Source organism: Pan paniscus, chromosome 7 (genome assembly GCF_029289425.2).
Source record: "Pan paniscus chromosome 7, NHGRI_mPanPan1-v2.0_pri, whole genome shotgun sequence".
Classification (NCBI taxonomy): domain Eukaryota; kingdom Metazoa; phylum Chordata; class Mammalia; order Primates; family Hominidae; genus Pan; species Pan paniscus.
Window position 1 is genome coordinate 115,893,170 of NC_073256.2, and position 26,941 is coordinate 115,920,110.

General features: G+C 36.1%; 1 protein-coding gene across 6 annotated transcripts in view; it reads right to left on the reverse strand.

Moving 5' to 3' along the window:
- STK3 (serine/threonine kinase 3) overlaps positions 1-26,941 on the reverse strand; it is a 505,519-nt gene that overhangs the window by 228,481 nt on the left and 250,097 nt on the right. For all 6 annotated transcript variants that reach the window (XM_063606446.1, XM_063606445.1, XM_063606449.1 and 3 more), the window contains exon 9: positions 9,067-9,259. In XM_063606446.1, coding sequence (XP_063462516.1) covers positions 9,067-9,259 — 193 coding nt within the window. The remainder of the gene's footprint in view (positions 1-9,066; positions 9,260-26,941) is intronic.

The window sequence follows — 26,941 nt, forward strand, 5'->3', positions numbered from 1 at the left end:
CCAAGAGCACACAGAATAGTAGACTATATTCAGTGCCCACAGGGAACTCCAAACCACTGCAGCCACACCTTACCTGGATTCCTCGTACTTTTGTAAAGGAAAATGAACGATTTCTAATTGCCCAGAAATATGATGGGTATTTGCACCCAGCTGCAAGAGGGACCTGTAGTTTACTGCTGTCACCTTTATTGTCATATCCCGGGCAACATTAACCTCCTAAGTTAAAGAGGAATGGAACAGTTTTTCATAAAAGAATGGTAAGTGAGAAAGTAGTTCCCCTACACATTCTCCTACCCTTGCCAATTATTTCTTGGCATCTAAAATTCCATCCTTAGTGATTTACTCCTTTGGCTCAAGGCTGTACGATTCCAGGGGAAAATGTATTTCATGAGCATTAAACATTATTAGGCATTTTATTCCTGTGTATCTGGTCTCTTTCCAAAACAGATTTTCGGGGAAAAAAGGAAGGAAGGAAAGGATATGAGAACCGAGAGAAAGATATTACTAAACAAAGAATACGGCATGGAAGTAGATGCTCAGAACAAAACAAATTGCCTCATACTTAACAATTTTGTCTAGGAACAATGGATGAACCAGGGAGTAGAGTCAGTCTTCTCTTCTTGGTATCTCTCCTCAACTGACACTAATATCTAGTATCGTTTCCAGAGTAACTCCTAAAAAGCTAAAGCAGAACTTCATTTGCTTTCTCTTACTAATTAAGTAAAACTGCATATATGTGCTGTCCAAAATAAACTCTGAAATTTTCAAAATCAACAAATACTATATGCATACACAGGTAAGACATTTTTAAAATGTATATTTAGTAAATATTATTTAACCCAGTATTTAAGAAATGATAAACATTTATGAAAGGTTAATATAAGTAAATAATATACAACCTAAACATAACCGGTTATTTCTCCACCCATTCTTTTTTGTTTTTCTGAGACAGAGTCTTGCTCTGTCACCCAGGCTGGAGTGCAGTTGCGTGATCTCAGCTCACTGCAGCCTCTGCCTCCTGGGTTCCAGCGATTCTCCTGCCTCAGCCTCCTGGGTAGCTGGGATTACAGGTGCATGCTACCATGCCCAGCTAATTTTTGTATTTTTAGTAGAGATGGGGTTTCACCGTGTTGGCCAGGCTGGTCTCGAATTCCTGACCTTAGGTGATCCCCCTGCCTTGGCTTCCCAAAGTGCTGGGATTACAGGCGTGAGCCACTGCGCCCGGCCTCTCCACCCATTCTTAATACAACATGGTCTCCACCTACATCGCCATCCAGCTGCCTCTCTGTTCAATGTGCTCCAGTGTATCTCCAGCCTTCTTAAATACTCCAGGTAAGTTCTAAACACAATACTCCAGGTGAGTTCTGGCTCCTGAGAGCAGAGGGAAGCTGTTCATTTCCTTGTTCTAAAAAGTGGTTATCTGTCCTAGCTGCACCTCAGAAGCACTTGTAGAGTTTTTAAATTTTAAAAAATGTATTTTAAAAGCAGAGATGCCCAAGCCCTGCTCTAGTCTTCAGACCAGCATCTCTGAAGAGCGACTGTTACAATACATACTTGTGAGGCTGGTTATTTGGACCCAAAAGCAGGGTTTATCTTGTAAATCAAGCCCACTGCTCCAGCCTGTGGTGATCTTTTAGGATCCTCGTTCTATCCTATAACATATTTTTATTTTGTTCCACTTCATGTTATTTGCAATTCTGATGGACCTTCACCTTATAGCTTCATCCAAGTTTCTATGAAAAATTTTGAGCTAGCCAGGGCTGGAGGCCGAGGTCCTGTATCACAAAATGAGAAATCTTCCGGTAAACAATTTATTATTTAACATTGTAGTCGACTGAAATTTAGCAACCACTGCTGTGTGCCCCTGGTGAGCCTTTGTATCATAGAGGCTAGAGAGCTGAACACCACATTTCTCAGAATTCCTTGCAACTAGAGTTCTGGGTAAGTGCACTCTTTCGCAACTGGGGTGGTGGGGGCGGTGGGGGGAAGCAAACAGAAGCTATATGCCTGCTAGTTTAGTTATTTCCTTCTTACAAGCCCTGTCATAGAGGCTTGATTATTTACAGCAGCATTCTAGCATCTAGTCACCAGTTTCACAGGTACTGAGGAGTGGTTGCAGTAATATTTAGTAGCTTTCTAATCCCTAAATAGCAGTGAGGGTTGATTTCAATCTGTATTACTGAACTCAGCGGCGCCAGCGGCAGCCTCTGGATTGCCATTCCTCGTTGTGGCAGTAGTAGTTGTTCCTTATATGCTCACTTTTGTGGTGTTGTGGGAGTCACTCTTGAAGCCTATGCTACACAGCCTTCTCCTCTAGGCTTTCCATTGATTTTCTTAACTTCTACATCTTTAATATGGCTTGGCTCTATGCCCCCACCTAAATCTCATGTTGAATTTTAATTCCCAGTGCTGGAGGGGGGACTGGTGGGAGATGATTGGATCACGGGGGTAGTTTCTAACGGTTTAGCACCATCCCCCTAGTGCTGTCTCGTGGCTGAGTTCTCACAAGATCTGGTTGTTTAAAAGTGTATAGCACCACCCCCTTTGCTCTTTCTCCCGTTCAGCCATGTAGGACGTGCCAGCTTCCCCTTCCCCTTCCACCATGATTGCAGGTTTCCTGAGGCCTCCCTAGCCATGCTTCCTGTACAGCCTGCAGAACCATAAGCAAATTATACCCCTTTTCTTTATATATTACCCAGTCTCACATAGTTCTTTATAGCAATATGAGAACACATTAATACAATCTCTGACTTAAATTGCTTTGTGTGTGGAATACCTAGAGTAGTTTCTGTTTCCTCCAATAAACTCTCACTGATATAAGCACATTTGAGTATAACTGTTGCACTCTCATAACAGGACCACCAGCTAGGTCACACTATATAGTGTCTACAAGGATATCATGAAAGACCTTGTCAAATACTTTCCTAATATCCTAAGATACAATATTCAAACTCTGCATTTTCTCTGACCTTGAAGTTTAGCAATGCTATCAAAAAAGGAAATTATATTATTCTGATATGATTTCTTCTCAGTAATCTATGCTGACTTATAACGATCCTGATCTTTCCTAAAGGACTCTTAAATGTTCTAGAATCCTGCCCAAGAGGGACATTGAGCTCACTGGCCCCAGAGTAGTGATGTGATTCTAGTGTCAACCCTGTGTCTATATACTGGTTCCATCACTTACTTGCTAGGAAATCTTGGACAGCATTCCCAAGTCTCAGTTTCCTTAGTGCTAAATGGTAGTGAAATGCTATTTTATAGGATCCTTGTGAGGAGTAAATAAGATAACATATACAAAATCCTAAGCACAGTGTTTGGCCTGTAGTAGGAGCTCAATTAGTAACAGCTATAACCTGAGAAATTCACCTTTTTCTCCATTTCCAAAAATAAAATAAAATAAAATGTAAACGTACTTTTATACTTCCATGACACTCTCCTCATTTTCTCAAAGAGATGTCAAATTTCACAAACAGTGGAAAACAGTTCTCTCATCTCAAGTCGTATCAATAGATATTATCAAACATACTCTCGGTCAGGAGATGCCAAGTGCGCTGAGTACTTCTCTAGCATTTGCTCATCTTGCCATTCAAACCCCTCTTATTCATGTTGATGCTACTCAGTTCATTTTGGAGATCATCATTCTCTATAGAAGCCCCTTTGACTAGCTTACTAAAAAAAAGAGAGATGGAGCAAGGTCTTGGAGGAGGCAGGGAAAGGTGGAGGCAAGAATTTGCCATGGGAAGAACAGAGTTGCTTGATAGCTCAGCATCTCCGGTCCCAGGAAGATATGATTTTTATCACCGCATGGGAAGCAGGGCTGACAATGCCCAGGGCTTCCCGGATGCTCCCTCTTATCAAGTTGTTGGAAGGATAAATTAATAGGGTGGACAGATGAATATTATCCTTTATTGATTATCAACTATATTTAAAACACTGCTAGGCATGTTTTGAATTTACCTAATACACACACCTGCACATATACACACAACAGAGAGACAAATATTTATCACTGAAACTCAGAATTAAGCAACACAATTACTAAATGATTTGGCTTCACATCCCATGCTCTTCACTATACCACATCATTTGTTCAGAAAACATTTCATGAACTCTTACCAAGTGCTAGGTATTGTATTAGGTATCAAAAATACAGTGGGAAATAAACAAAAGCACACGCTCACAATAAAGCATGACAGTGCTGTAAGAGTGAAAGCTTGGGGTGAGATGGGAGCCTATTAGAGGGGCACTTATTCCTAACCTGGGGTTGATAGAGGAAGCAACCTCTTAACTGAGCCTGAGTGAATGAATATGATTTAGCAAAAGAAGCATAAATCCCACAGGAGGATTTAGGCATTGCAAGTGGCCAAAGGTAAAAAAGCTCTGTAAGAGCTGAGAAGCTGGAAGAAGGATGAAGAGGGAATAGAAAGGTAAGTAGGAACCAGAGCATATACTGCTTCTTAACTGGTGTTGAGCTTTAGCCTATAAGCAATTGGTAGTCACTGGGAGGGCATAAGCCGAAGAGAAATGTGCTGAAATCTGTATGGTGGGGAGGGAATGAAGATTGGAGGCAGAGGATCAGTTTAGAAGCCTCACAAGTGAGAAACTATGAGGACTTGCACTAAAGAAATGCAAGCAGAGATCATGAGAAGAGGATAGGGATATTTAGGGGGCAGAACTGATGAGATGTTACTTCCATGAAGGGTGAAGGAAGAAACGGAAATTAAGAATGACTCAATTTTTCAACCTTATTCCAAAGACCACATTTAAAACACCTATACAGCTTCTCTAGGTACTTGCATGATAACATTTCACTTTTTTTCTGTAAAGTAGGGAGCAACGTCATCTACTGAAACTGAGATGGGAGGCAGGAAGAAGAGATCTAGTGAAGATCTAAACTAGCCACTCTGTAGAATGAGGAATTGCTGAACAGAGAAACACAGGCCTCCAGGAAAGTTGAGGGCCCAAATGGGGGAGAAGGTCTTGATCTGGCAGCCCTCATCTGTGCAGATGGAAGATTATCTCCAGCAGCACTCAATAGCCAGGGTAAAGATGCAGAGAAGATGAACACTGAGACTGGACCATATCAAAGTTTTCCAGGAGAGGCAGAAAAGACAAGACATTAGGGCAGTGGAGTTTAGAATATAAGAGAGTGGCAGAAGCAATGAAATAAAGCCTCTAAGAGGAGTTTAGAATATAAGAGAGTGGCAGAAGCAATGAAATAATGAAATATAGCCTCTAAGCTGGATATAGAAGTGAAGGGAGGGTGTGCTAATAAAAAGAAAGCAGACTAGGAACTAGGGTCAGGGAACTAGAGGGCTCTCGTGATAGCATTTCCCAAAATGTGTTTCTCAGATACTTATTACACAGGATGTTAATCACTGATACGTTCCTCATTAAAAGCTTTTCATGGTCAAATAAGTGAAGGAAAGCTTGGGTAATGTAATTTTTAAACTGTTTCCTTCCTGTACTATTTGTATTTAATAAGTTAATAATATATACTATAGTTCTCTAATAATTTATCTCTAGGATAAATATGCATTTCCCAAATAATTCTGATTACTGTATATTATTTATCTATATTTATCAGAGAATTTCACTGAATGGGTATCTTAAGGAACACATTTTCAGAGGGTCTGCTCTGTGAAATGAGAAGCAGGGATGGTAGAACACTTGAAAAGAAAGTATCTTACCAAGGCAGGAGGTTTACCTGAAAGTTCTCTTAGCTTCCAGAGCTATGTATCTTTAATTCTACTATAACACACACACACACACACACACACACACACACACAGCTTGACTCTGACTCTACTGTAATTAGTATTCATTCATGAAACCAATATTCCAAGAGCATGTACTATTATGTGGCAGAGGAGATTTATACAGCATTCTTACCAGGACAAACTTCGTGACTTATCTGGAGAAACAACAGATACACACATGAAAAATAAAAACCTGGCTGGAAAATATGGCTCTTCCTCAGATACCCATAAGACATAGTTTCCCTCCAGGGCAACTAGTGCTACCAATCTAGCCACAGCTCTGTAAGATCAGAAAGTTCCTCCATAAAAACAGAGCTAACTGAGTAGATCTGAGCTGAACAAACTAAAAAGCCCCAGTCTTTCTTTGCTGAAGCTACTACTCTCCCAGAGTCACCCATGATGAAATAATCTCTCCTACCCCATCAGTTTGATGACATAGATTCTTGACCTGGTCCTAATCTACTCCAGGATAAGAAATCCTAAATTGATTTTCTTGAATGACAACCAACCTGCTTTTACCCAGTGTCAAGCATTCAGAATTCCAACTGGCACAGACTAGTATGGATAAAACATAATCCATAAGGAAGAAGTAGAGATCCACATGTAAATAATGGCTAGTGCCAGACTGTGAAGGATCTTGGTGACACAGCTGAAGCCTGGACATTCCATGGGGAATGAGGAGGCCTTAGGGATATCTGAATAGGAAGACTGGGAGCGGGAGGGTAAAAGTAATGCCATCATTGCTAAAAACAGGTTTAGAAAGTTATTCTTGGGACATGCCCATAGGGTCCACGTCCATTTTTTAAAAGGCAGATCAAATTTTAAAATACTTTTTGTCATTTTTCTCCACTTCCCTTCAAAGGGTCTGTGGGTAATTTTCCTTCCTAGAGGTAAGGAAAATAGGCCCATAATTTCTAGCTTCATGGTTAAAGGTATAAAAGAGAAAGTGTAAACATAATTTAAACTGACAAGGATGTTAAATCAGGCAACTCACTTGAAACTCCAATGGAAAAAGAGATGAAATTCTAAATCTTCAGTACACATTGTAGAGATTTTAGAAAACCAAAAATAATATACTGCTATCATCTTATTAGGGAACAAAAATGCTAAAGACACATTAGCAAATGTGGCTTTGACTGATGTGACATAAGCTGAGACCTCATACCAACTAATTTAAGAAGTTTTAAAGATTTAGATCACGAGAAAAACAAAACTACAATAATTATATGGTTTCAGAAAAAGTAAGTCTTCCCTCAATAACTTCTTCACATACTTTACTACTGCTATACTACAATATGACAATCCCTAGGGGTTATACTAACATCACTTGATTAGAATTTTGGAAACACTGAAGTCTCACATTACAGAATGATGTCTAACTTGTAGAAACAAAAAACACAGAAAGTTGGCTCATGGGATTTAAAATTTGCTGAGGTCCATAAAACAACTGCAGCTATAAAAACCACTATCTGTTCAACTTCAAAATTGGTTTTCACTAAAATCTCTGTGACAAAAAGTCATACCTATACAATCAGTTATAACAAAATTATAACATGTATTGATTTTTGTGGATGTCAAATCTAAAAGTCACTACACAAAATGTGCAGAAATCTGTGGTATAAAGTATGATGTCGGAAACATCATCATTAGTCTCTCTTCCTTGAAATATAATACACTGCAATCTAAATGAATTAGATTCTATAAAGACTCATTTTTCTTAACTATTATATATATGCTGATGTTCAGCTATATGACTGCATGAAAAGTTGTTCATATAGTTTCATAAGGAGCTCAGTAACTCCCTAAAGACACAAAAAAGCACTCAATGATCTAATTGATCTGTTAAGAATCATAAAATTTGAGTTAAAAATTATATCAGCTTATGGAAAATTGATATTACATGTTGATGAAAAATGTGTTAACTGTTTTACCACAGAGTCTTCGTGATCCACTTGTACCCCAACACTAGCTGGTTCTGGAGGCCATAAGACCATCCTCTGCAGTGGAGTGAGGCACGTTATGGATGCAGAAAACTTACTCTAGTCAGATGCCCAGCTAGGAATTTCAGGAAATCCAAGATTTAGGCTGCTTTCCAGGAAAAAGGCACAGAAGACCCACCAATGGCAGGAGATAGAAAATTCATATTCCACCCCCAGGATTATGGCAATATAGCAATCTATTACATTTTGTGCTTCATGATCCTCTCTATCCAAAGTACATATGCAACCATAGTGGGCTACACAGAACTAGGGAATGTGAAGAAAGCAGCAGTACTGAGCCACGTGACTTGAAGTTATGGGTCAGACCTCATGGGGGAGTAGCAAAAAGAAAAGGGTGGGCAAAAAGGAAATGGAAGTATCTGAGAGAAAATTCTGGTATCCATTTTGCAGTACCAGCAAATCACTTGAATATTTACAATTTTCTAGGTTCTACAATGCTAGAAGTCATGTAATTCTGCTGTTCTGCCATGGAGAGGCAATACTCTTCAGCGGAAAGCAGCCTAGTGCTTGCTTAGACTTTGACACTAACCACACAGGACTAGGGTAGGAGCATGACAGGAAGAAAAAGGTCAGTTGGTGCTAAGAGAAAATTCATTTTTGCCTATAACTGTGAAATCACAATGACCTACGATGTTAACTGCAGTATCTTAAAAAACTGTTTTTAAAAAAGAGAAGTGCTAGTCTGTGAAACCATTCCTATTGTCATCACTTTGTAAGCAACAGAGGTCAGAGAGAATGTTTGATCATCATTTTAGCCACTGCAGCACCCCCAGCACTGTGCCTCACATATGATAAGCAGCAGTAAATATTCATGGAACTGAATCTTCTGTATGAGCATCCCTGTCTCTTAATCCTTCTTTCTAGTGCTTCTTATTTTCCCATCTTATTTCTTCCCATAGCTGGCACTGCTCTTTGTGGTTTAACTGATAATTTGGACAACATAAAATAATAGTCTGTTGAATTTACTGGAAGATAATTTTAGGTTCACTTTTTTAATTGGGAAAGTAAATGTTAGGAACACTATCTTTTTCTCTCTAAAATACTTTGCAAATTAAGCTGTGGGTTAGCAACCTTCAACAGAAAAAAGTTCCATAACTCTAAGTTGAAGATGTGTTGTTTTCTGCTATATTAAAATACAATTTTAAAAAGGTGACTTGTGCCATACTCTTTTTTACTGTTACATAAATCTAAGAAACAAAATTTTCCACAGTTGGCTATAAAAAGTAACACAGAACTAGCTTGGTTCCTATAAAAGTATCCTTTCAAATTAGAAAACTAATATTCAATGTAAAAAAGCCACATACTTTTCATAGTTCCATCTTCTTCTTCCTCATCCTCACTGTTTATCACCATGGTCCCCAAGTCGGATTCCAACATCGTGCTATTATGTTCAATCATGGTCTGGGCCCCTTCACTCATCGTGCTTGTGGCCCGCATGGTGCCCACACTCTCCACACTAGTCTTCACCATGGTGTGGGAATCCAGCTCATCTTCATCCTGCAAGCAAAATACTGCAATGAGGGAAGACTTTTCTATGACAGCTGGATTTCTTAATTCTTAACAAGAGAATGAATATATTATAGTTTTAATACTTACTAAAAATACTATTAGTACTGATTTTAATATAAATACATACATACAAATGTTATTTTAAGAGTGAAAATTATTCAAAATAACCTAAAGCTTTAGGTAATTACAGATCAAGCAACAGAAACTGATGAAGTAGAAGGCTGCTAGTTGCTTTTAAAATAAGGATTAAGATAGGTAAACTATCAGTAAATGCATAACAAAGAATATGGTGACAAAACAACTAAATATATATGAGAGCACCTTTAAGACAGAACACATTGACACTTTGTATTATAATGGGCATAATGATGTCTATAACCTTGTAAAACAGCCATTAGCTTTTTCTTTTAAATTATGGCAAAATATACAAATACATATATATAAAATTCACCATTTTAACAATTTTTAAGTGTATAACTCTGAAGCACTAAGTATATTTACAATGTTGTGCAACCACCACCATTATACATTTACAGAACTCTTCATCCCCCCTTTCCCCAGCCCTGGCAACCTCTATTGTACTTACACGAGGTATCTAGAATAGGCAAATTCATGAGTACTACTATTCATACCATAGTACTAATTCATAATTACTATTATACTTATGAATTTGCCTATTCTAGATACCTCATGTAAGTGGAATCATACAATATATTTTGCTGAGCCTAATGCATTCAAGATTCATGCATATTGTGGTAGAAAAATTTCATTCCTTTTTAAGGCTGAATGATATTCCATTGTATGAATACACCACATTTTGTTTCCCTATTTATCTGTTGATGGCCATTTGGATTGTTGACACCTTTGGCTACTGTGAATAGTGCTAATGTGAACAGTGACCTACAAGTATCTGTTTGAATCCCTATTTTCAGTTTGGTTGGGTATCTACCTAGAAGTACAATTGCTGGATCACATGGTAACTTCATATTTAATTTTTTAAGTGCCCAAACTGTTTTCCACAGTGGCTATACCATTTTACACTCCCACCAGCAATGCACAGGATTCCAACTTCTCCACATCCTTGGCAACACTTGTTATTTTCCATTTTTAAAAAATAATAGCCATCCTAATGAACATGAAGTGTTATCACATTGTAGTTTGATCTGCATCTCCCTAATGACTACTGATGTTGAGCAATCTTTTCGCACGCTTATTAGCCATTTGTATATCTTCTTTGGAGAAATATCCATTTACCCATTTTAAAATGGGTTGTTTGGTTTTTCTGTTGTTATTACAAATTCTGGATATTAATTCCTTACCAGAGATATAATTTGCAAATATTTTCTCCCATTCTGTGTGCTTTTTACTTCATTTATAGTGTCTTTTGATGTAAGTTTTTAATTTTGATGAAGTCTGATTTATCAATTTTTTGCTTTTGTTGACAAATCTCAGCTTTTAAATGTTTCACAGAAGAATCAAGTCAGTAATAAAAGTACAAATTAAAAGTGCTCTTTAGAACATTCACCAAAGATATACTGGAATAGGGTCATAAAAATAAATTAACAAATCCTGTTTGAAACACCAACTGATAATCACAGTGCTTTGGGAGGTCAGGGCAGAAGGCCAGGAGTTTGAGACCAGCCTAGGCAATGCAGCAAGACCTTGCCTCCACAAAAAATTTAAAAATTAGCTGAACACGGTGGTGTGCCTGTAGTCCTAGCTACTTGATGGGCTGAGGCTGGAAGACTGCCTGAGCTCAAGAGTTTGAGGCTACAGTGAGCTATGATGGTGCCACTGCTCTCCAGCCTGGGTGACAGAGCAAGACCCCATTTCAAAAAGAAAAAAAGGACCAAAGAATCTGCTATTTAGAAAAACTTGATTATGCACGGAAATTCATTTATATTTATTCCATTTTTAGTAGAAACATATAAGCAAAATCTAGTGCTGGCAGAGGTCAAAATGCAAATCTGAGAACATCAATGTTGAGTTTCAGCAACTTGGGTTGTATAATATAACAGCAGTTGGACAGCTGTTTGATACCTTTCCTCTTCCTAAACCTACATGCTAAGCTTGGGCATTAGGTCTCAAAGTCGTTTGCACTTCTTTCATGATCCTTTCTCTTTTAGAAGACCTCTTCATTCTCATGCCTTCAACTATCTAATAAGTCGAGGAGTCTCAAATCCTGAAATCTTCCTATGTCTTTACTTATTACGTAAATACTTAATGATGTCTAAAATTTGACAGTCCCAAATCAGATATTATTTCATTTATCTCTCCAGTCTCTCCTATCTGTCTCCATCCCCAACAACCACCACAAAGCATGGTAATCTTCACTTGCTACATAAAACTTCAATGTCTTCTTACATTTATTTTCTCTTTCATTCCCTATATATGCATCAGTCAACTAGTTCTTTAAATAATTCTCTCTTAGCTCCATCTCTTCTTTTCCATTCCCACTGCTACTGGGTATAATCCTCACTACCTCATAGGTGGTTTACTGCAGCTAATGCTTCCTGACTGAGGACTCTCCCATCTAACTTTCTAGAGTCAGACAGACATTAGTTCAAATCCTGGCTCAAATCACTTATGAGGCATAGGATCCTTGTCTCCAAAGATTGATGATTAAATAAAAAGGTAAGCAAAATGCCTGCATGCTACCTGGAACAAGGTAGTTTCACACCTTCCTCAAAGTACACAGCATTATACTAACCTTTCTTGAATACTATTTCTATCATTCTAATGAAGAATCTACAATGGCTCCCAGTTACTGCCTTCATTAAAGCTAAACATTTCTGCCTAAATTTCAATGTCTTCTATGGACCAATCCTATTTTCCCATTGTTCATATAACCTCCAATACAGGCAGGCTGGACTTTAACTGAATCTCTTTGCCATAACTCCATATGATGCTATGTTCATTAAAGACTTCCTTTGTGTACGTCTTATTCTCCATCCAGAAGGTCCTTCCCCTCTATCCATTTAACTAAATCCTACCTAGTTTCAGATCAAGTATCTACTACTTCCATGGCTAATTCAGTCTTTGTTAATTATTCTCTTTTCTAAACTTCCATAGAATTTACAACCGGCATTAGACACTTCTGTATTCAATTTATGATCTCATATTGCAAGCAATTGTTTTGCAAAATCTTTTATAAATGTAAGTACCCTATGGACAAGAATGTCTTAGAGTACCTCTGAATCCACTAAAGTGCTTCATTCAGTATTCAAAACACAGTAAGGGTTTGTGAAAGTTGTCAGAATCAAAATGAAGTCATTTCTGTTTAAAACAACAAAAAAACAAACAAAAACCAACCCTGAGAAATGGAGCAAGGGAAAGCCATAAAGAGATGGTCCTCATGCATAAATGCCTGATAGCGAAAGCTATCACAAAAGACTGCCAGAACCACCATCTTGCACAAAGGCCATTGCAATCTTACGTGAAAAATACTGCGAGGACATCTACCCAGCAACTGCCTATCCAACCACAGACTGGCGCACAAGGATAAGCACTTCAAAACAATTAGGCAATTCTCCCCATTTTTCCTTAAAAAACCTTTGTCTTCCTTTACCCCCCGAATATGCACATTGTTTTGTATAGCACCTTTACTCGCACTGCCCTATTCTAAAATAAATGTTACTTTCTTTTAGAGAGTCTTTGTTATTTAGGTTGACACGTTCAATACATATTGACTTTTTCATGGAATTATAAAATCAAGGACCTTTACAGTTAGAGAGAAACTAATTCAAACCATCATTTTATATCTGAAAACACTGAGGTCCACAGAAAATAAGAGACTTCCCTAAGGTCACACACCTACTTAAAAGTAGGTCTGGGACTAAGAAACAAGTTCTTTTATTTCTTAGCCCATTATTCTACTATATACATGTACCTGAATTATGTTTAAATTTTTCTCTACTCAAATGCTTAAGTTGGAGATGTAAGCTCACAATTTTTAAAAGCTTATATCACCACCTTCTATTCCCAGAGTCCCATATAAATTATTCCATCCATTCTAGTCCAAGCCACCATCTTCTCCCACTTGGAGCATGAAAATAGCCTACTGACTGTTCTTATTGTTTCCATTTTTGCCCCTTTTAGTCTCACTCACATAGGCAGATTGATCCCTTCAGAAGACAAATGACATGTTACTCTCCTGCTAAGAACTCTGCATTTGGCCTCCTATCACACTTAGAATAAGATCCAAAACCTTTATCATGTCCAAATGTGATCTGGCCTATCCCATCTAGTAATATCTGCCAATCCCATCTCCTATCACATTCCTTCTTGCTCACCAAGCTCTAACCAAGCTGACCTCCTTTGCTGTTTCTTGAGCATTCTAAACATGTTCTTCCTTTTGAGCCTTTAAATTGGCTGATCTCTCAGACTGGAATGCTCATCCATAAATCAGTTTGATAATTTATTTAACTCAGGTATCTATTTAGCTGTGACCTCTTCGGTGAAGCTTTTTCTGACCACCAATCTAAACTAAAGCCTCCATCATTTTCCATTCTTCTGTATTCTTCACAGTCTATACCTGGCCTTTACGACCACTAGAATGTAAGTCTGATGAAGACAAGAGACTGTTTTAACCTCTGAATCCTCATTATTAAAACACCTAGCATACAGTAGGTACTTGATAAATATTTATTTAATGAATAAATCAATTTATATTTTCACTTATTAATCATCCAACAAGCATTTATTGTACATCAAGTAGTACACCAGACATTGGAGATGAATAAGATAGTTTAATTCCATTTCAGTTTTTAGGGAGTTTGAGATCTAAGGGAAATCTACTACCATGTGAACAATAAGTTACAGGACAATCTATTAAGTGCTACAAGAAAAGTGTTGACAGTAAAATGGGAATACCAAGAGTAGAGCCTCTAACTCTGCCTTTAGAAAGTGAAGAAGGTCTCACAGAGGAGGCTGAACTTGAGTCAGCTCTTAAAAGATGAGTAGACTATATATTTAACATACAATAGATACATTTGGGTGGAGTGTTTTACAACAACTTTTTACATTAGAACTACACTCAGACACATTCCTTCTCAGCTCAGACACCCCAAGATTGAATTAGGTGTCATGCCTCTGTATTCCCATAGTACTCTGTGCTTATGCTGATTTTACAGTACTGTAATTGTCTATCCACTTACCTTGTCTAAATCCCCCATTAGACTCTCAAATCTATAAGGGCAGTAACCACATCTTGTTTACAGTTGTATTCCTGATGTCTGGTAAAAAGCAATGTTCTTATTATGTAATTTATTGAATGAATGTTAAATCTCTCATTATGAGGTAATGCCAAAACACAGAATGAAGGACAATTTTATGAGGTTCTAGTAACATGTTCTTATTATAAAACATAGAATAGCTATTAAAGATATTATACTTTGGGACAGGAAATAATGCCATTAACTACAATTATTCAGTTGATCATTTATTTAATAATGAAAAAACACTTATCAATGAGTTAGAAGCACTATGCTAAGGTCTTTTTAATTCTCTTTCGGCTGGGCATGGTGGCTCACGCCTTTAATCTCGACACTTTGGGAGGCCGAGGTGGGTGGATCACCTGATGGCAGGATTTCAAGACCAGCCTGGCCAACATAGTGAAACTCCATCTCTACTAAAAATACAAAAAATTAGCCAGGCATGGTGGCACGTTCCTGTAATCCCAGCTACTTAGGAGGCTGATGCAGGAGAATCATTTGAACCCGGGAGGCAGAGGTTGCAGTGAACCAAGATGGCACCTGGGAGACAGAGTGAGACTCCGTCCCAAAGGGGAAAAAAAAAAAGTCTCTTATTAACCCTCAGAGGTGCTATTATTCCTCTTAGGCAAAGGAACCTGAGGCTCAAATAGGTTTCATAATTTGTCCAAGGTCATACAACAAATAAGTAGAGAAGCAAGAATTCTAGGCAGGTCTAATTCTAAAGCCTAAGACCTACCTTCTAATTATGTAAGGCTTTTAAACTATCTACAGCATTTCTCAAGCCCCATTTAACTTATACTACAGGTTTGCAAGAACATGTTTCATTTTCCGAAGTAAAGAGATGAAGATGATTTTCTATCAGTTCCTTTTTTCAAATCTGCTGGTTGAATATCTTATTTTGTCACGGTTGCAACCAGTTTATTCCCAAAACACTAACTCTATTTTAACACGTGTGAGTCATTTTTCTCTTATCCTTGTGAGATTCAATGCTGTGACCATTAAACTTAACAAGAAACATAACATCTGATTGGTATAAAATAGTCCTTAGCCTCCCTATATTCTACATTAGAGTTGAATCTACAAAGGGACAATAAAGCCTGAACCTCTGGATTCACACAATTGGCTTAGATAAAATTGTAAAAACATTGAATTAAGTTTGGAAGGGATTGATCTTACTGCATATTATTTTTACTTACGTAGTCAATTTGCTAAAGAATGCTAATCTAATTTACAAATTGACAGTAAAAAATAGCAATAAAAATAGCATGAACACTCAATTCACTAATGAGAGGGTGACACACAAATAGAAATTAATAAAGTACAGATGGAATGATAACTAGTTAAACGAAATTAGAAAACTCACTTATAATTTGGTGATGGTGTTGAAAACTTTTAAGCCACAGCTTTTACTTTTTAAAATTCTTAACTTATTCTTGATATTTTAGATTAGTATTATAATTTCATTTGATACTTTTTATATTTTTATAATGAAACATTTATGTTTTTTCAAAATTATATTTCACTTACATATACTCTGTTATTCCTCACAAAAGAAAAGCAGAAGAAAAACATGTTGATACTTCATAGAAAAAGGTCTGCAGAACAGATGCTTCCCCACTGTAGAAAGCAGCCAATTCCAGTAAGGAATACAATAGCATTTTCAATCAGTGGCCATCATGTGCCAGGAATGCAAAACACAGTACTGATGATAATCCAGTTTATGAATCATAAAATCCACATGGAATACAAATATTTGAAAACATTATTAGGAAATCCTACTCCACTGCTAAGACATGCTTATGCTAAAACAGCCTGAGAAATAATTAGAGATTTTGCATTATCTACTAGTAGATATTTGTAATATCTACTACCTTAAAGCATTTTCTAAATACTCAGTAATTGACTGAATTAAGGATAAAAAGTATTTATCACTTGTGAGACTAATTTGTCATTAGTGTCACAAAAGACAAATACTTTAGAATATAAAATTGTTTCTATATTCTCAAAATGTTTAGAATATAAAAATAGAATATTTCTCAGTTAGGATACCTGTTTAGTGAGACAGTTAGACTACTCCTTAAACAGGTGTCCTAAACGGAAAATATTCTAATTTTATTTTTCTTCTTAAAATGACATTAAACACTTCTTTATTGCACATGCAATCACATAACAGCATAGTATCAGTATCAGAGCAGTGATCTTAATGGCTTTCATTCAACTGGACAATTCTAATGAGTATGCATTCTGCTATAGCATGAAAAAAAATTCTTCAAAAAAAACGTGTAAAATATATACTTGAAACAATTATACAAAAAGTTGCATTATAGTGGTCTAAATATTTTTAAAACCTCTTAAAGGTGCTAATTAAACAGCAAACAATAAATGTAACAAACATACTACAAATACATAGCTGAGTTTTCAAGATAGTAAGGGCTCAAAACGGAGCTATGGTAATAAGCCAAATCTAATTTGAAGGCTTCTTTAGAGGCATGTGATGATGGGGGTGGGGGATTAGTGGTTAAATAAGGTTTATATTTTAACAGATAAAAGGGAAAAGGGAAGTATTTGGATTCTTTCCAAAGTAGAAATGAAACCTCCACTTAAAATTGGGAATTTTGAAAGTCTACATCCTCAGCAAAAGGATAGGCAAGAAACAATTTACCCAGTGGCAAAGGAGATGACAAGTCTTACCTGAGCTAGGTAAGGTAGGGGACAGGGATTGGGAAGCCTCCCTAAGGTAGGGGACAGGGATTGGGAAGCCTCCCTTTAGAATTTATAACCATGGTTTAGGCCTTCAATTTTACATCACTCACACGCTCTAGGGGAACCTCAAACTGAGAAGTTAACCAAATATAGCCCCAGTAAGGTAGCACCCCAGGTGCCTGATAGAAACAAATACAAATCCATATTACAGGGACGCATACTGAACCCTCAACTCACACCATTCTCAGAGATAAAATCTAGCCAAACATGAACTCACTATCCCAAAGATAAACACATGAGTAAACAAGCCACTGAGAATGGGTAGAAAGAACAAACAACAGAATTAAGATGCCCTTGCTCCTTAGAATTAATTTAGTCCCCTTAGAAAGCTGGATCTTGGGGTAAAATTAGGGAAGAATAGACAGTTGCATTCTAAACTGCAGAAAAAACCGAGAACAAAAGTAGAAATATTCCAGCTAGAATGGAAAGCAATGAGTAAGTTTGATTGAATTAGGGAATATCCTACAGCTCATGGATGCTTTCAACACTGGGAGCCCAGCATAAGTTGCTTGGCAAAGGAGTGATAGGAACCTTGGGAACTAAAAGATGATTTGGAGAAGGGAAAGACTGGAGAAAGACTAGAATCAGACGGTTATTACTAGAATCCAGATTTGAGGATAATTAATTAGAGCCTGTACTAAAAAGGGTCATATAGTAACAGAAATGACAAGCTGAATCTGAAAGAAATCACCAAAGAGGAATTAACATTTTCTAGAAAGTTTCTAGGCAGTCAAATATAATGGATCAACAATAACTCCAATATTCAGAACCTGAAGAGATCAAACTGAATCTAAAGAGAAAGTTGAGAGAGATTTTAATTTGAATAAAATAGGTAACACCAGTTATTTGTAATCAAAAAGTGATTTACTATACTTTGTCACTTGACCATATGATCAAGGAAATGAAATCTAATTATTCATTTTCCCATCAAGTAAGAAATCAACAAGGCATGTCCAATGCAACTGCAAGATGAGCACAAAACTGGGGAAAACTAGGGTAAGAATCTTTCACTTCTTTCCCCATGCATAACTGAATTCGGGGGCTGGTGACTGCTTGATGCTAACATGTTAACCTAGGTCGATAAATATATTTTAATCACTGAGTTAGAAAGGCAAAAATCAAAGGGTACTATTGTACATTTGCTTGTATGTCTCGAATCATGTAAGATTCCTACTAAACTAAAAACACTCTTTCCTATAGCAAGGTGAAACTACTGATGTGACCAACAGAGCATTACCTTGAAACTGTACTTCCAACTCTGGTAAAGGATAGCAGTTATCCCATTGTCCTTGTTATCAATACACAAGGTTGTACCTGTTTGTTGTTTCTGTGTTCCAAGTGAAATTGCCCACAGTAGGTCAACTGGTAACTCTGATCCAACTGAGCTAAAAATTACTGAGAAAACATCAAAAATATTCTCTTTCAAATAGCTGCCCTTAAGTGCCACTTCAATGTCTGACGGGCTGAAAAAAGTAACAAATTGGTATTCACCCATTAAAAACTAAGATTTACAGTATCTGAAAATCTATAAAAAGAATTAATTGTCTTCTCACTGCTCTAAGTAGGTGGTCTTTCCCTTTCACTACGAAATCAGCTTAATAGCTTATACAGCTGCTGTCTTTGACATACCTGTCTTTAGCAAACAGAAACTTCATGGATCCTAACTTTTTGCACATTCACAGGCACGTTTTAAAGTTACATCAAAGCTTTCAGGATCTCCAAACGTCATAAAAGACTTATTCATCAGTATAACAAGCCTAAATGGTGAAAAGGCATGTGGGCAGGACTTCAGAGGCTCCATGATGCAAGACTGTACAAGTTTTTGGCATTATAGGAGAAGTTTCCAAACAAAAGATTACCTTACATCTCCTGTGCACAATACTAATATACAATAGAGTAAATTAAAAGTAAAAGCAACCTTAACCGTGACATTTCTTTTTTCTTTCACAGCCAAAAGCATGTCAAAGGATTGACAAATATAAAGAAACTTATAAAATCAAATATTTTAAAATAAGAATGACACCTTTAAAAACTGTTGTGTTCTTACAAGCAGTTTATAAAACATCCACAAGAGGGAACCAAAGACAAAAGACTAAAATTCCACTATTTGGAGATTTACACAAATAGGTTTATAAAATAGGTTATTACATTAACTAACATACCATCAATAGCTTTCAGAAATAGGCTAATGGTTTCTTGATACATTTTTAAGCAGTGATATATTTAAAAATACTGTAACCACTGTCATGTTGATACCTTTATATAAGCAATGTTTATGTTCCTCAAGGACAACAAATGTCTTTCACATTCAGTAACCTCCACTTGCATATAATAGCATGAACTCAATGAACAGGTGGTGATTCCACAAAATTTATAGAAGTATACAAAAGTAAATAATGAATATTCATATTAATTTATCAAAACTTCATTCTAAATTGCTTTTATATGAAAAGATTTATGATTGTATATATCTTATGTTCTTAGAACAAATACAACTAAGGGCTAAAGGGTCTTTAAAAAGATTTTTTTCTTTTCTTCATTCTTTCTTTCTCTCATTCCTTTTCTCTTCCATTATGATAGTATTTTAAGAGGTAGCAGAAATTTTGTTGTTCTTTTTGGTTTGTTGGTAGTAAACAGAAATTTTAATACATAAATTGTATTTTTATTGTTTAAATTTTAACAACAGAAATATCACCTACATAAACTTAGATATAATTTTGTAAAATAATTTTAGAAAATTTCCAAAACATACAATTCAAAAGAAGACTACTTGAAACATGCTAAAGTAACAATATTGATTTTAACATACAGTTTACATCACTGAACTTCCTGATAAAAATGAAATTCTGGGGCAGAAAAATGTCAGGGCAACAAAAAACAATCTCCCCCACAACCCAAATATTTTTCACACATTTGACTTAAGCATTGCTGAAGAAATACTTCATGTGCAAGTATACACCTTATTAATTATTAAATGCAAATACATTCTGTGTTGATGATTTTGTGGCTGGCACTATCCTTAATGATGAGTAAAAGTCAGGCAAAACCTGTTTAAAACAGTTTTATACACGTGTTTCTTGATTTGATAAGTATTTACCAATTAAATATTTATGTAATAAATGTTTGCTGTGTGCCAGGCAAGTGTGTTAAGGTATAATCTTTTCCTTGAGAAATGTATAGTTTAATGGGGAGTTACAAAACAGACAAACACAGTGAGATAAATATTCTCAGAGCTAAACGCAGTATTCCATGGTGAACATAGAGGAGCACTTGCCAAACTGAAGCCTGGAGGAGCCCCATGAAAGGCTTCCTCTTTCCAGAGGAGGCAATGGCTAGGATGTCAAGACAAAAGCAGCAACCTACACTTTTCTTTAAACACTTTTTGAGCAATCCAATCTATTCTCATGGTTTAACTACCAACTGCAGAAAGCACTGATTTCCTAATTTGCCTGAGTTCTCCCTTGGGATTCAGACCGCCGTATCCAACTGCCTGCTACACAAAATGACTTAAATGACCTATGGACATCTCAAATTAAATAACTGCTAAAGTGATCTCATCTTACACAGAAATACGCCTTGGAGAGAATATTGCTGGAGAATACTTCAGCCACAGTGTAAGAGGCACAGTGTAAGTGCAAAGTGAAAAAACAAAGGCTCTGACTATGCTATCAAGAAGTTTAGTTGTGAATAATTTGTTGTTTTTTCCCTTATTTTTTAAATGGTCAAAGGATAACTATATTTTTGAATGAGGAAAAAGGGCCCAGAAGAAAGGGATAATGTAGCTGACTAAAGAAACAAGCAGAGAAGGGGCCTTTTGAGGGAAGTAAAAAGAAAACCAAGAGCAATAAAACAATTACTGTTCATGCATACCTTTATCACAGTACTTGCTACATTGCATTATGATCAGTTATCAGTTTATTTGTCTCACTCATTAGATTGCAATCTTCTTGTAGGCAATTACCATGTCTTATTTTTCTTCCATATCCATATTTATAAATGGGAAAAATATATAACCTCTGAACCAGGGAGACAAGGAAACATAGTGAGGATACAGAAACATTAAAGTTAAAAGAAAACTGAGGTCTAGTTAGTACAATAAGAAAAAAGTTATAAAGATTGGAAAGAAACTATCTATATTTGCAGATGACATCATTGTCTGTGTAGAAAATTTCACAGAATCTACAAAAAACTCCTAGAACTAATAAAAATTAGTGTGTGTGGCAACGTCACAGGATACAAGGGCAATACACAAAAGTCAATTGCTTTCTTACATACCAGCAATAAATGACTGAAATTTGAAATTAAAAAAAATTTCAACAGAAAAAAACCCACTTAGGTCTAACATATTAAAACATGTACAGGATCTGTATACACTGATGCAAAAAATAAAAGATGATCTAAATAAATTGAGAAACATCCCATGTTCATGAATTTGAAGACTCAATACTGTTAAAATGCCATTTCTTCCTAACTTGATGTATAGATTTCATTCAATCCCAATAAGAATTCCAGGAAGCTAATTTAGAAATGTTGACAAAATGATCCTTTCTATGGAAATGCAAAAGGCCTAGAACAGCCAAGGCAATACTGAATCAGAAAAACAAAATTTGGCCAGGAGAAGCGGCTCACACCTGTAATCCCAGCACTTTAGGAGGCTGAAGTGGTTGGACTGCTTGAGCCCAGGAGTTTGAGACTGGCCTGGGCAACACAGCAAGACACCATCTCTATAAAAAATACAAAAATTAGCCACATGTGGCAGCATGCGCCTACAGTCCCAGCTACTTGGGAGGCTGATGTGAGAAAATCACTTGAGCCCAGGAAGTCAAGGCTGCAGTGAGCCGTGATTGCTGCCACTGTACTCCAACCTGTTTAACAAAGCAAGATGCCGTGTCAAAAAAAGAAAAGAAAAGGAAAAAGAAAATTGGAAGATTCAGTGTCCAATCTTAAAACTTCTATAACACTACAGTAATCAAAACAGCATAGTACTGGCAAAAGAATACACACATATATCAATGATGTATCATTGAAACAGAATAAAGAGCTCAGAAACAGACCTACACAAATATAGTCAACAGATTTTTGAAAATGACACAAAGGCAACTCATTGGAGAAAGAACAGTCTTTTAATCAAATGGTGCTAGAACAACCAGATATCTATATGGAAAAAAAAAAAAAAGGACCCAGATATAGACCTTACAGCTTTCTCAAAAATTAACTCAAAATGCTTCAAAGACCCATATAACATGCAAAACCATAAAACCTATAGAAGAAAACTCAGGAGAAAATCTATGGGACCTTGAGTTTGGTAGTGAATTTACAGACACCAAAAGCATGATCCATGGAAAAAAGCTGGTATCATCATAATAAAACTAAACACTTCAGCTGGGCATGGTGGCTCATGCCTGGTAATCCCAGTACTTCAGGAGGCTGAGGCAGGAGGATTGTAGTTTGAGGCTACAGTGAGCTATGATCATCCACTGCACTCAGCTTGTGCGAAAGAATGAGACCCTGTCTCTAAAAAAACAAAAGGCAAAAACTAAAAACTAGAAATTTCTGCTCTGTGAAAGACACTATTTATTAAAGAATGAAAAGACAAATCAAAAATGGGAGAAAATATTTGTTAAATACTTACTTTATAAAGGACTCATATCCAAAATACACAAACTCTTAAAAATTCACAATAAGAAAACAGACAACACAATTTAAAAATGGGGAAAAATATTGAACATACATTTTGCCAAAGATATATAAATGGCAAATAAGCATATAAAAAGATGCCCAACATCTTCATCACTAAGGAATTGCAAATTAAAACGAGATACCACTAAACACCTTTTAGAATGGTTAAAATGCAAAAACAAACAAACAAAAACCCTGACCATACAAACTACTAGTGCGCAGCAACAGAAACTCTCATTCCTTGGTTAGTAGGAATATAAAATGATACAACTTTGGAAAAGAGTTTGGCAGTTTCTTACTAAGCTGAACATACCATAAGATCCAGCAACTATGATCCTAGATACTTATTCAATGTACCTGAAAACTTATATCCATACAAAAGCCAGCATATGAATGTATACAGCAGCTTTATTTATTGATAACTGCCCCAAACTAGTAAGTAACTATTGAAGATGGCCTTCAATAAGTTAATGGATAAATGAATTGTTGTGTATCTCTGCAATGTAATACTATTCAGTGACAAAATGGGCTATTAAGCCACAAAAAAAACCATGGATGACTGTTACAAAAAACATACTGTTAAATGAAAAAAGCCAGTCTGAAAAGGCTACATAATATATGATTCCAATTATATGATATTCTGGAAAAGCCAAAACTATAAATGGTAAACAGATCAGCGGTTGAAAGGGGGTTGGGGGAGAGTTGATTATGTGAAGCACAATGGATTTTTTTTAAGGGTGATGAAACTGTTCTGTTTGACACTACAGTGTATCATATGTATCGTTTTGATGCCTAATACCATGCATTTGTCAAAACTTACATCATAAAGAGTGAACCTACTGAGGCAGGAGGATTCCTCGAGACCAGGAGATCTAGACCAGCCTGAGCAATATAGTAAGACTCCCATCTCCACAAAAAATGAAAAAAAAAAAAAAAGTCAGGCCTGGTGGTGCACGCCTGTAGTCCCAGCTACTTGGGAGGTTGAGGCAGGAGGATCGCTTCAGCCCAAAAGTTCAAGACAGTGAGCTATGTTTGTGCCACTGAACTCTACCTTGGGTGAAAGAGAGAGACCCAGTCTCAAAAGCAACAACAACAACAATAACAAAAAGAGTGAACCTAATGTATGCAAAATTAAAAAAAATAATTTAGGAGGTCGGGGGATCCCAGGGTGAAATGTAGAATGTGGCAAAAAAAAAAAAAAGTAACTGTATTAAAAATATATTGAAACAATTCACTGAAGGAGGTGAGAAGAAAAGGTACTAACCTAAGTAACTTTGGAGTAAGTGAACTGTGAATTCTGTTAGACTAAAGACAAAAGAAATGATACATAAGCACTGCAACTGATAATGTTGTTTTCCATGTTTTCCACATGGGTTAAGAATTCTGAAACCACTATACATGTATACTGGAGTTGAGAAACTTAGTAAATGAATGATAGGAGCCAGGTTTCTCACCACTGGAGTTGTAGGTTATAAACAAGCAAGAGGACCCATCTAGAATAATAATGGATTAGAGTCAGACACAACAGTATAAACTAATGTTTAGTTTAATACAGATACAGATGTATACACATACATATATATACACACACACACGTGCCTACATATATAGTTATATATGTGTATATACATAGGCTAGTATACACACATATATCTCCTTGCCTCATAAGCTGAGAGGGCACAGAAGCAACAACATCCCACAGTAGAAAAAGTCCCCCTGGAATCCAAATTTGATTTCCTACAGTTTTCCAGTAAAAGGAAGTAGGCTCCTTATTCTAGTACTGGAACAGGAAATATACAAGATGAGCCTAGAATATCTTATAGTGTCAGTGAGTAAGGAAGAGCTAAAAACAAAACAAAACCGCACAATGATGGGGATATGTCATAGGGACAAAGGAGTCAAAACAAAAGGTTCCCAATGGCCAAAGCTGGAACAATTTAAGCAAAATAAATAAATAAATAAACATAGTAGTATTGGATTATAATCCAAAATATAAACTAATAACCATGAGTCAATATTGATGCGAATGACTGAATAAATGGGGAGAAGAGACAAATCTCCTGTGTAGAAAAAATTCTAAATACTCCATCCTTAAGAAAGTGGAGAATAACCCCCCACTTCTTAAATGTGAGCTGTGTACTGTGACTTCCTTCCAAAGAGTACAGTATGAAAAGAAAGAAAGAATAATTTTACTGTAAAGAAACATGACATGCTACCTCAGTCATGTGATCCTGGTTAACATCAACAGTGGTAAGTTGTGTTCACAGAATAATTTACTCTTGATGTGATGAGACTTATATTTATCTCTGGGTCTTTTCAAAAACCAATAAGCCTCATCTCATCATTAGAAAAAAAGTCCCAATTGAAGGACATTCTACAAAATATCTAACCATTATTACCCAAAACTCTCAAGGTCATCAAAAACAAGGACATTCTGAGAGGCTGCGACATCATGAACCCTTTCTGTGCCTGGCTTATATCATTTAACTTCCTCCAGGTAAATACGTGCTTGCCACAAATGACAAAATTTCATTCATTTTTATGATATATACATACCATGTGAAATTAGCCAAGCACAGAAAGACTAAAGAAGCTGATCTCATGGAAGTAGAGAGTAGAAATGGTGGTTTCCAGAGGTAGGGGAGGCTTGTAGAGGCTAGGGGTGGTAGGGAGAGATTGGTCAATAAATACAAAATTACAGTTAGGAGGAATAAGTTCTGGTGTTCTGTTGCATAGTACAGTGACTGTGGTCAACAATATTGTATATTTCAAAATGGCAGAAGATTTTGAATGTTCTTACCACAAAGAAATGATAAATGCATGAGGTGATGGAAATGCTAAATATTCTGATTTGATTTTTACACAATGTATACATGTATCAAAATATCACACTTTACCCTGTAAATATGTATAATCGTTATATATCATTTTTTTTTAAAAAAGAGAAGCCTAAGGAGACATGATGACTAAATGTAATACGGTATCTTGATGGGTCCTAAAACACAAAAAGAACATTAGGTAAAAACTAAGTAAATCTGAAAAGAATAGGCACTTTAGTTTCAAATCTGTATTAATATTGGTTCGTTATTTAGACAAATGTATCATACGAATATAAGATGTTAATAACAGGGAAGACTGAATGTGGGTGGTATATGGAAACTCTCTAAACTATTTTTCTATTTCTTCTATAAACCTAAAACTATTCAAAAATAAAAAGTTAACTTAAAAAATTGAGAAAATCCTTTGCTTTTTAATTTGAGCAAATATTTATTATCTGTTTTATCACAAGGCCCAACACTACAACCCATAAGTCAATGGTTCTCACCCAGGCCACACATTGGAATCTGTTAGGAAGGTTTTTAAAAAAATCCTGATGCCTAGGCCCTAGCCTATAAAAATTAAATGAGAAATTTCCCAGAATAAAAATCAAGCATTGTTTTTTGTTTGTTTTTTCCAAAAGCCACCACTACCACAAAGAGAAAGCTCAAATGATATAGCAATTTATTAAATATTTTACATATTATATCGAGTATCACAAATCCCAAAGAATCATGTTTCTATTAGAGGTAATAAAGCATATAAACTCTAAGTGATTAATGTCTACAATTTTTATATTGACAAGAACTCTGTATTCCATTACTTCACCAAAAACTTTTTGCAGTTTCTTTTCAGAGTATTTTAAAAATATTTTACAAATTTCAATATGTATATGCTTTTTAAAAATGCACTTAAGTGCATTCTATTTTCAAAATAGCATCTTTTATTCAATAATATATTTTAAACTTTCATATGGCAGAGACAATTCCCATAAATTTGCTTTATATCATACACAACACTACTGTAGAATGCTCCTTGGTAACAACAAAATGTTGCATTTTGAAGTTTATTGCATAGAAAGACCAATTTTGTTAATACATACTCTTTAAAGGTAGACTTGCCATAAGCAATTCAAGTGTTTACAGTAAATATGAACAAACAGATATATTATTTAATCAACTCATACTAAAGATTTGGG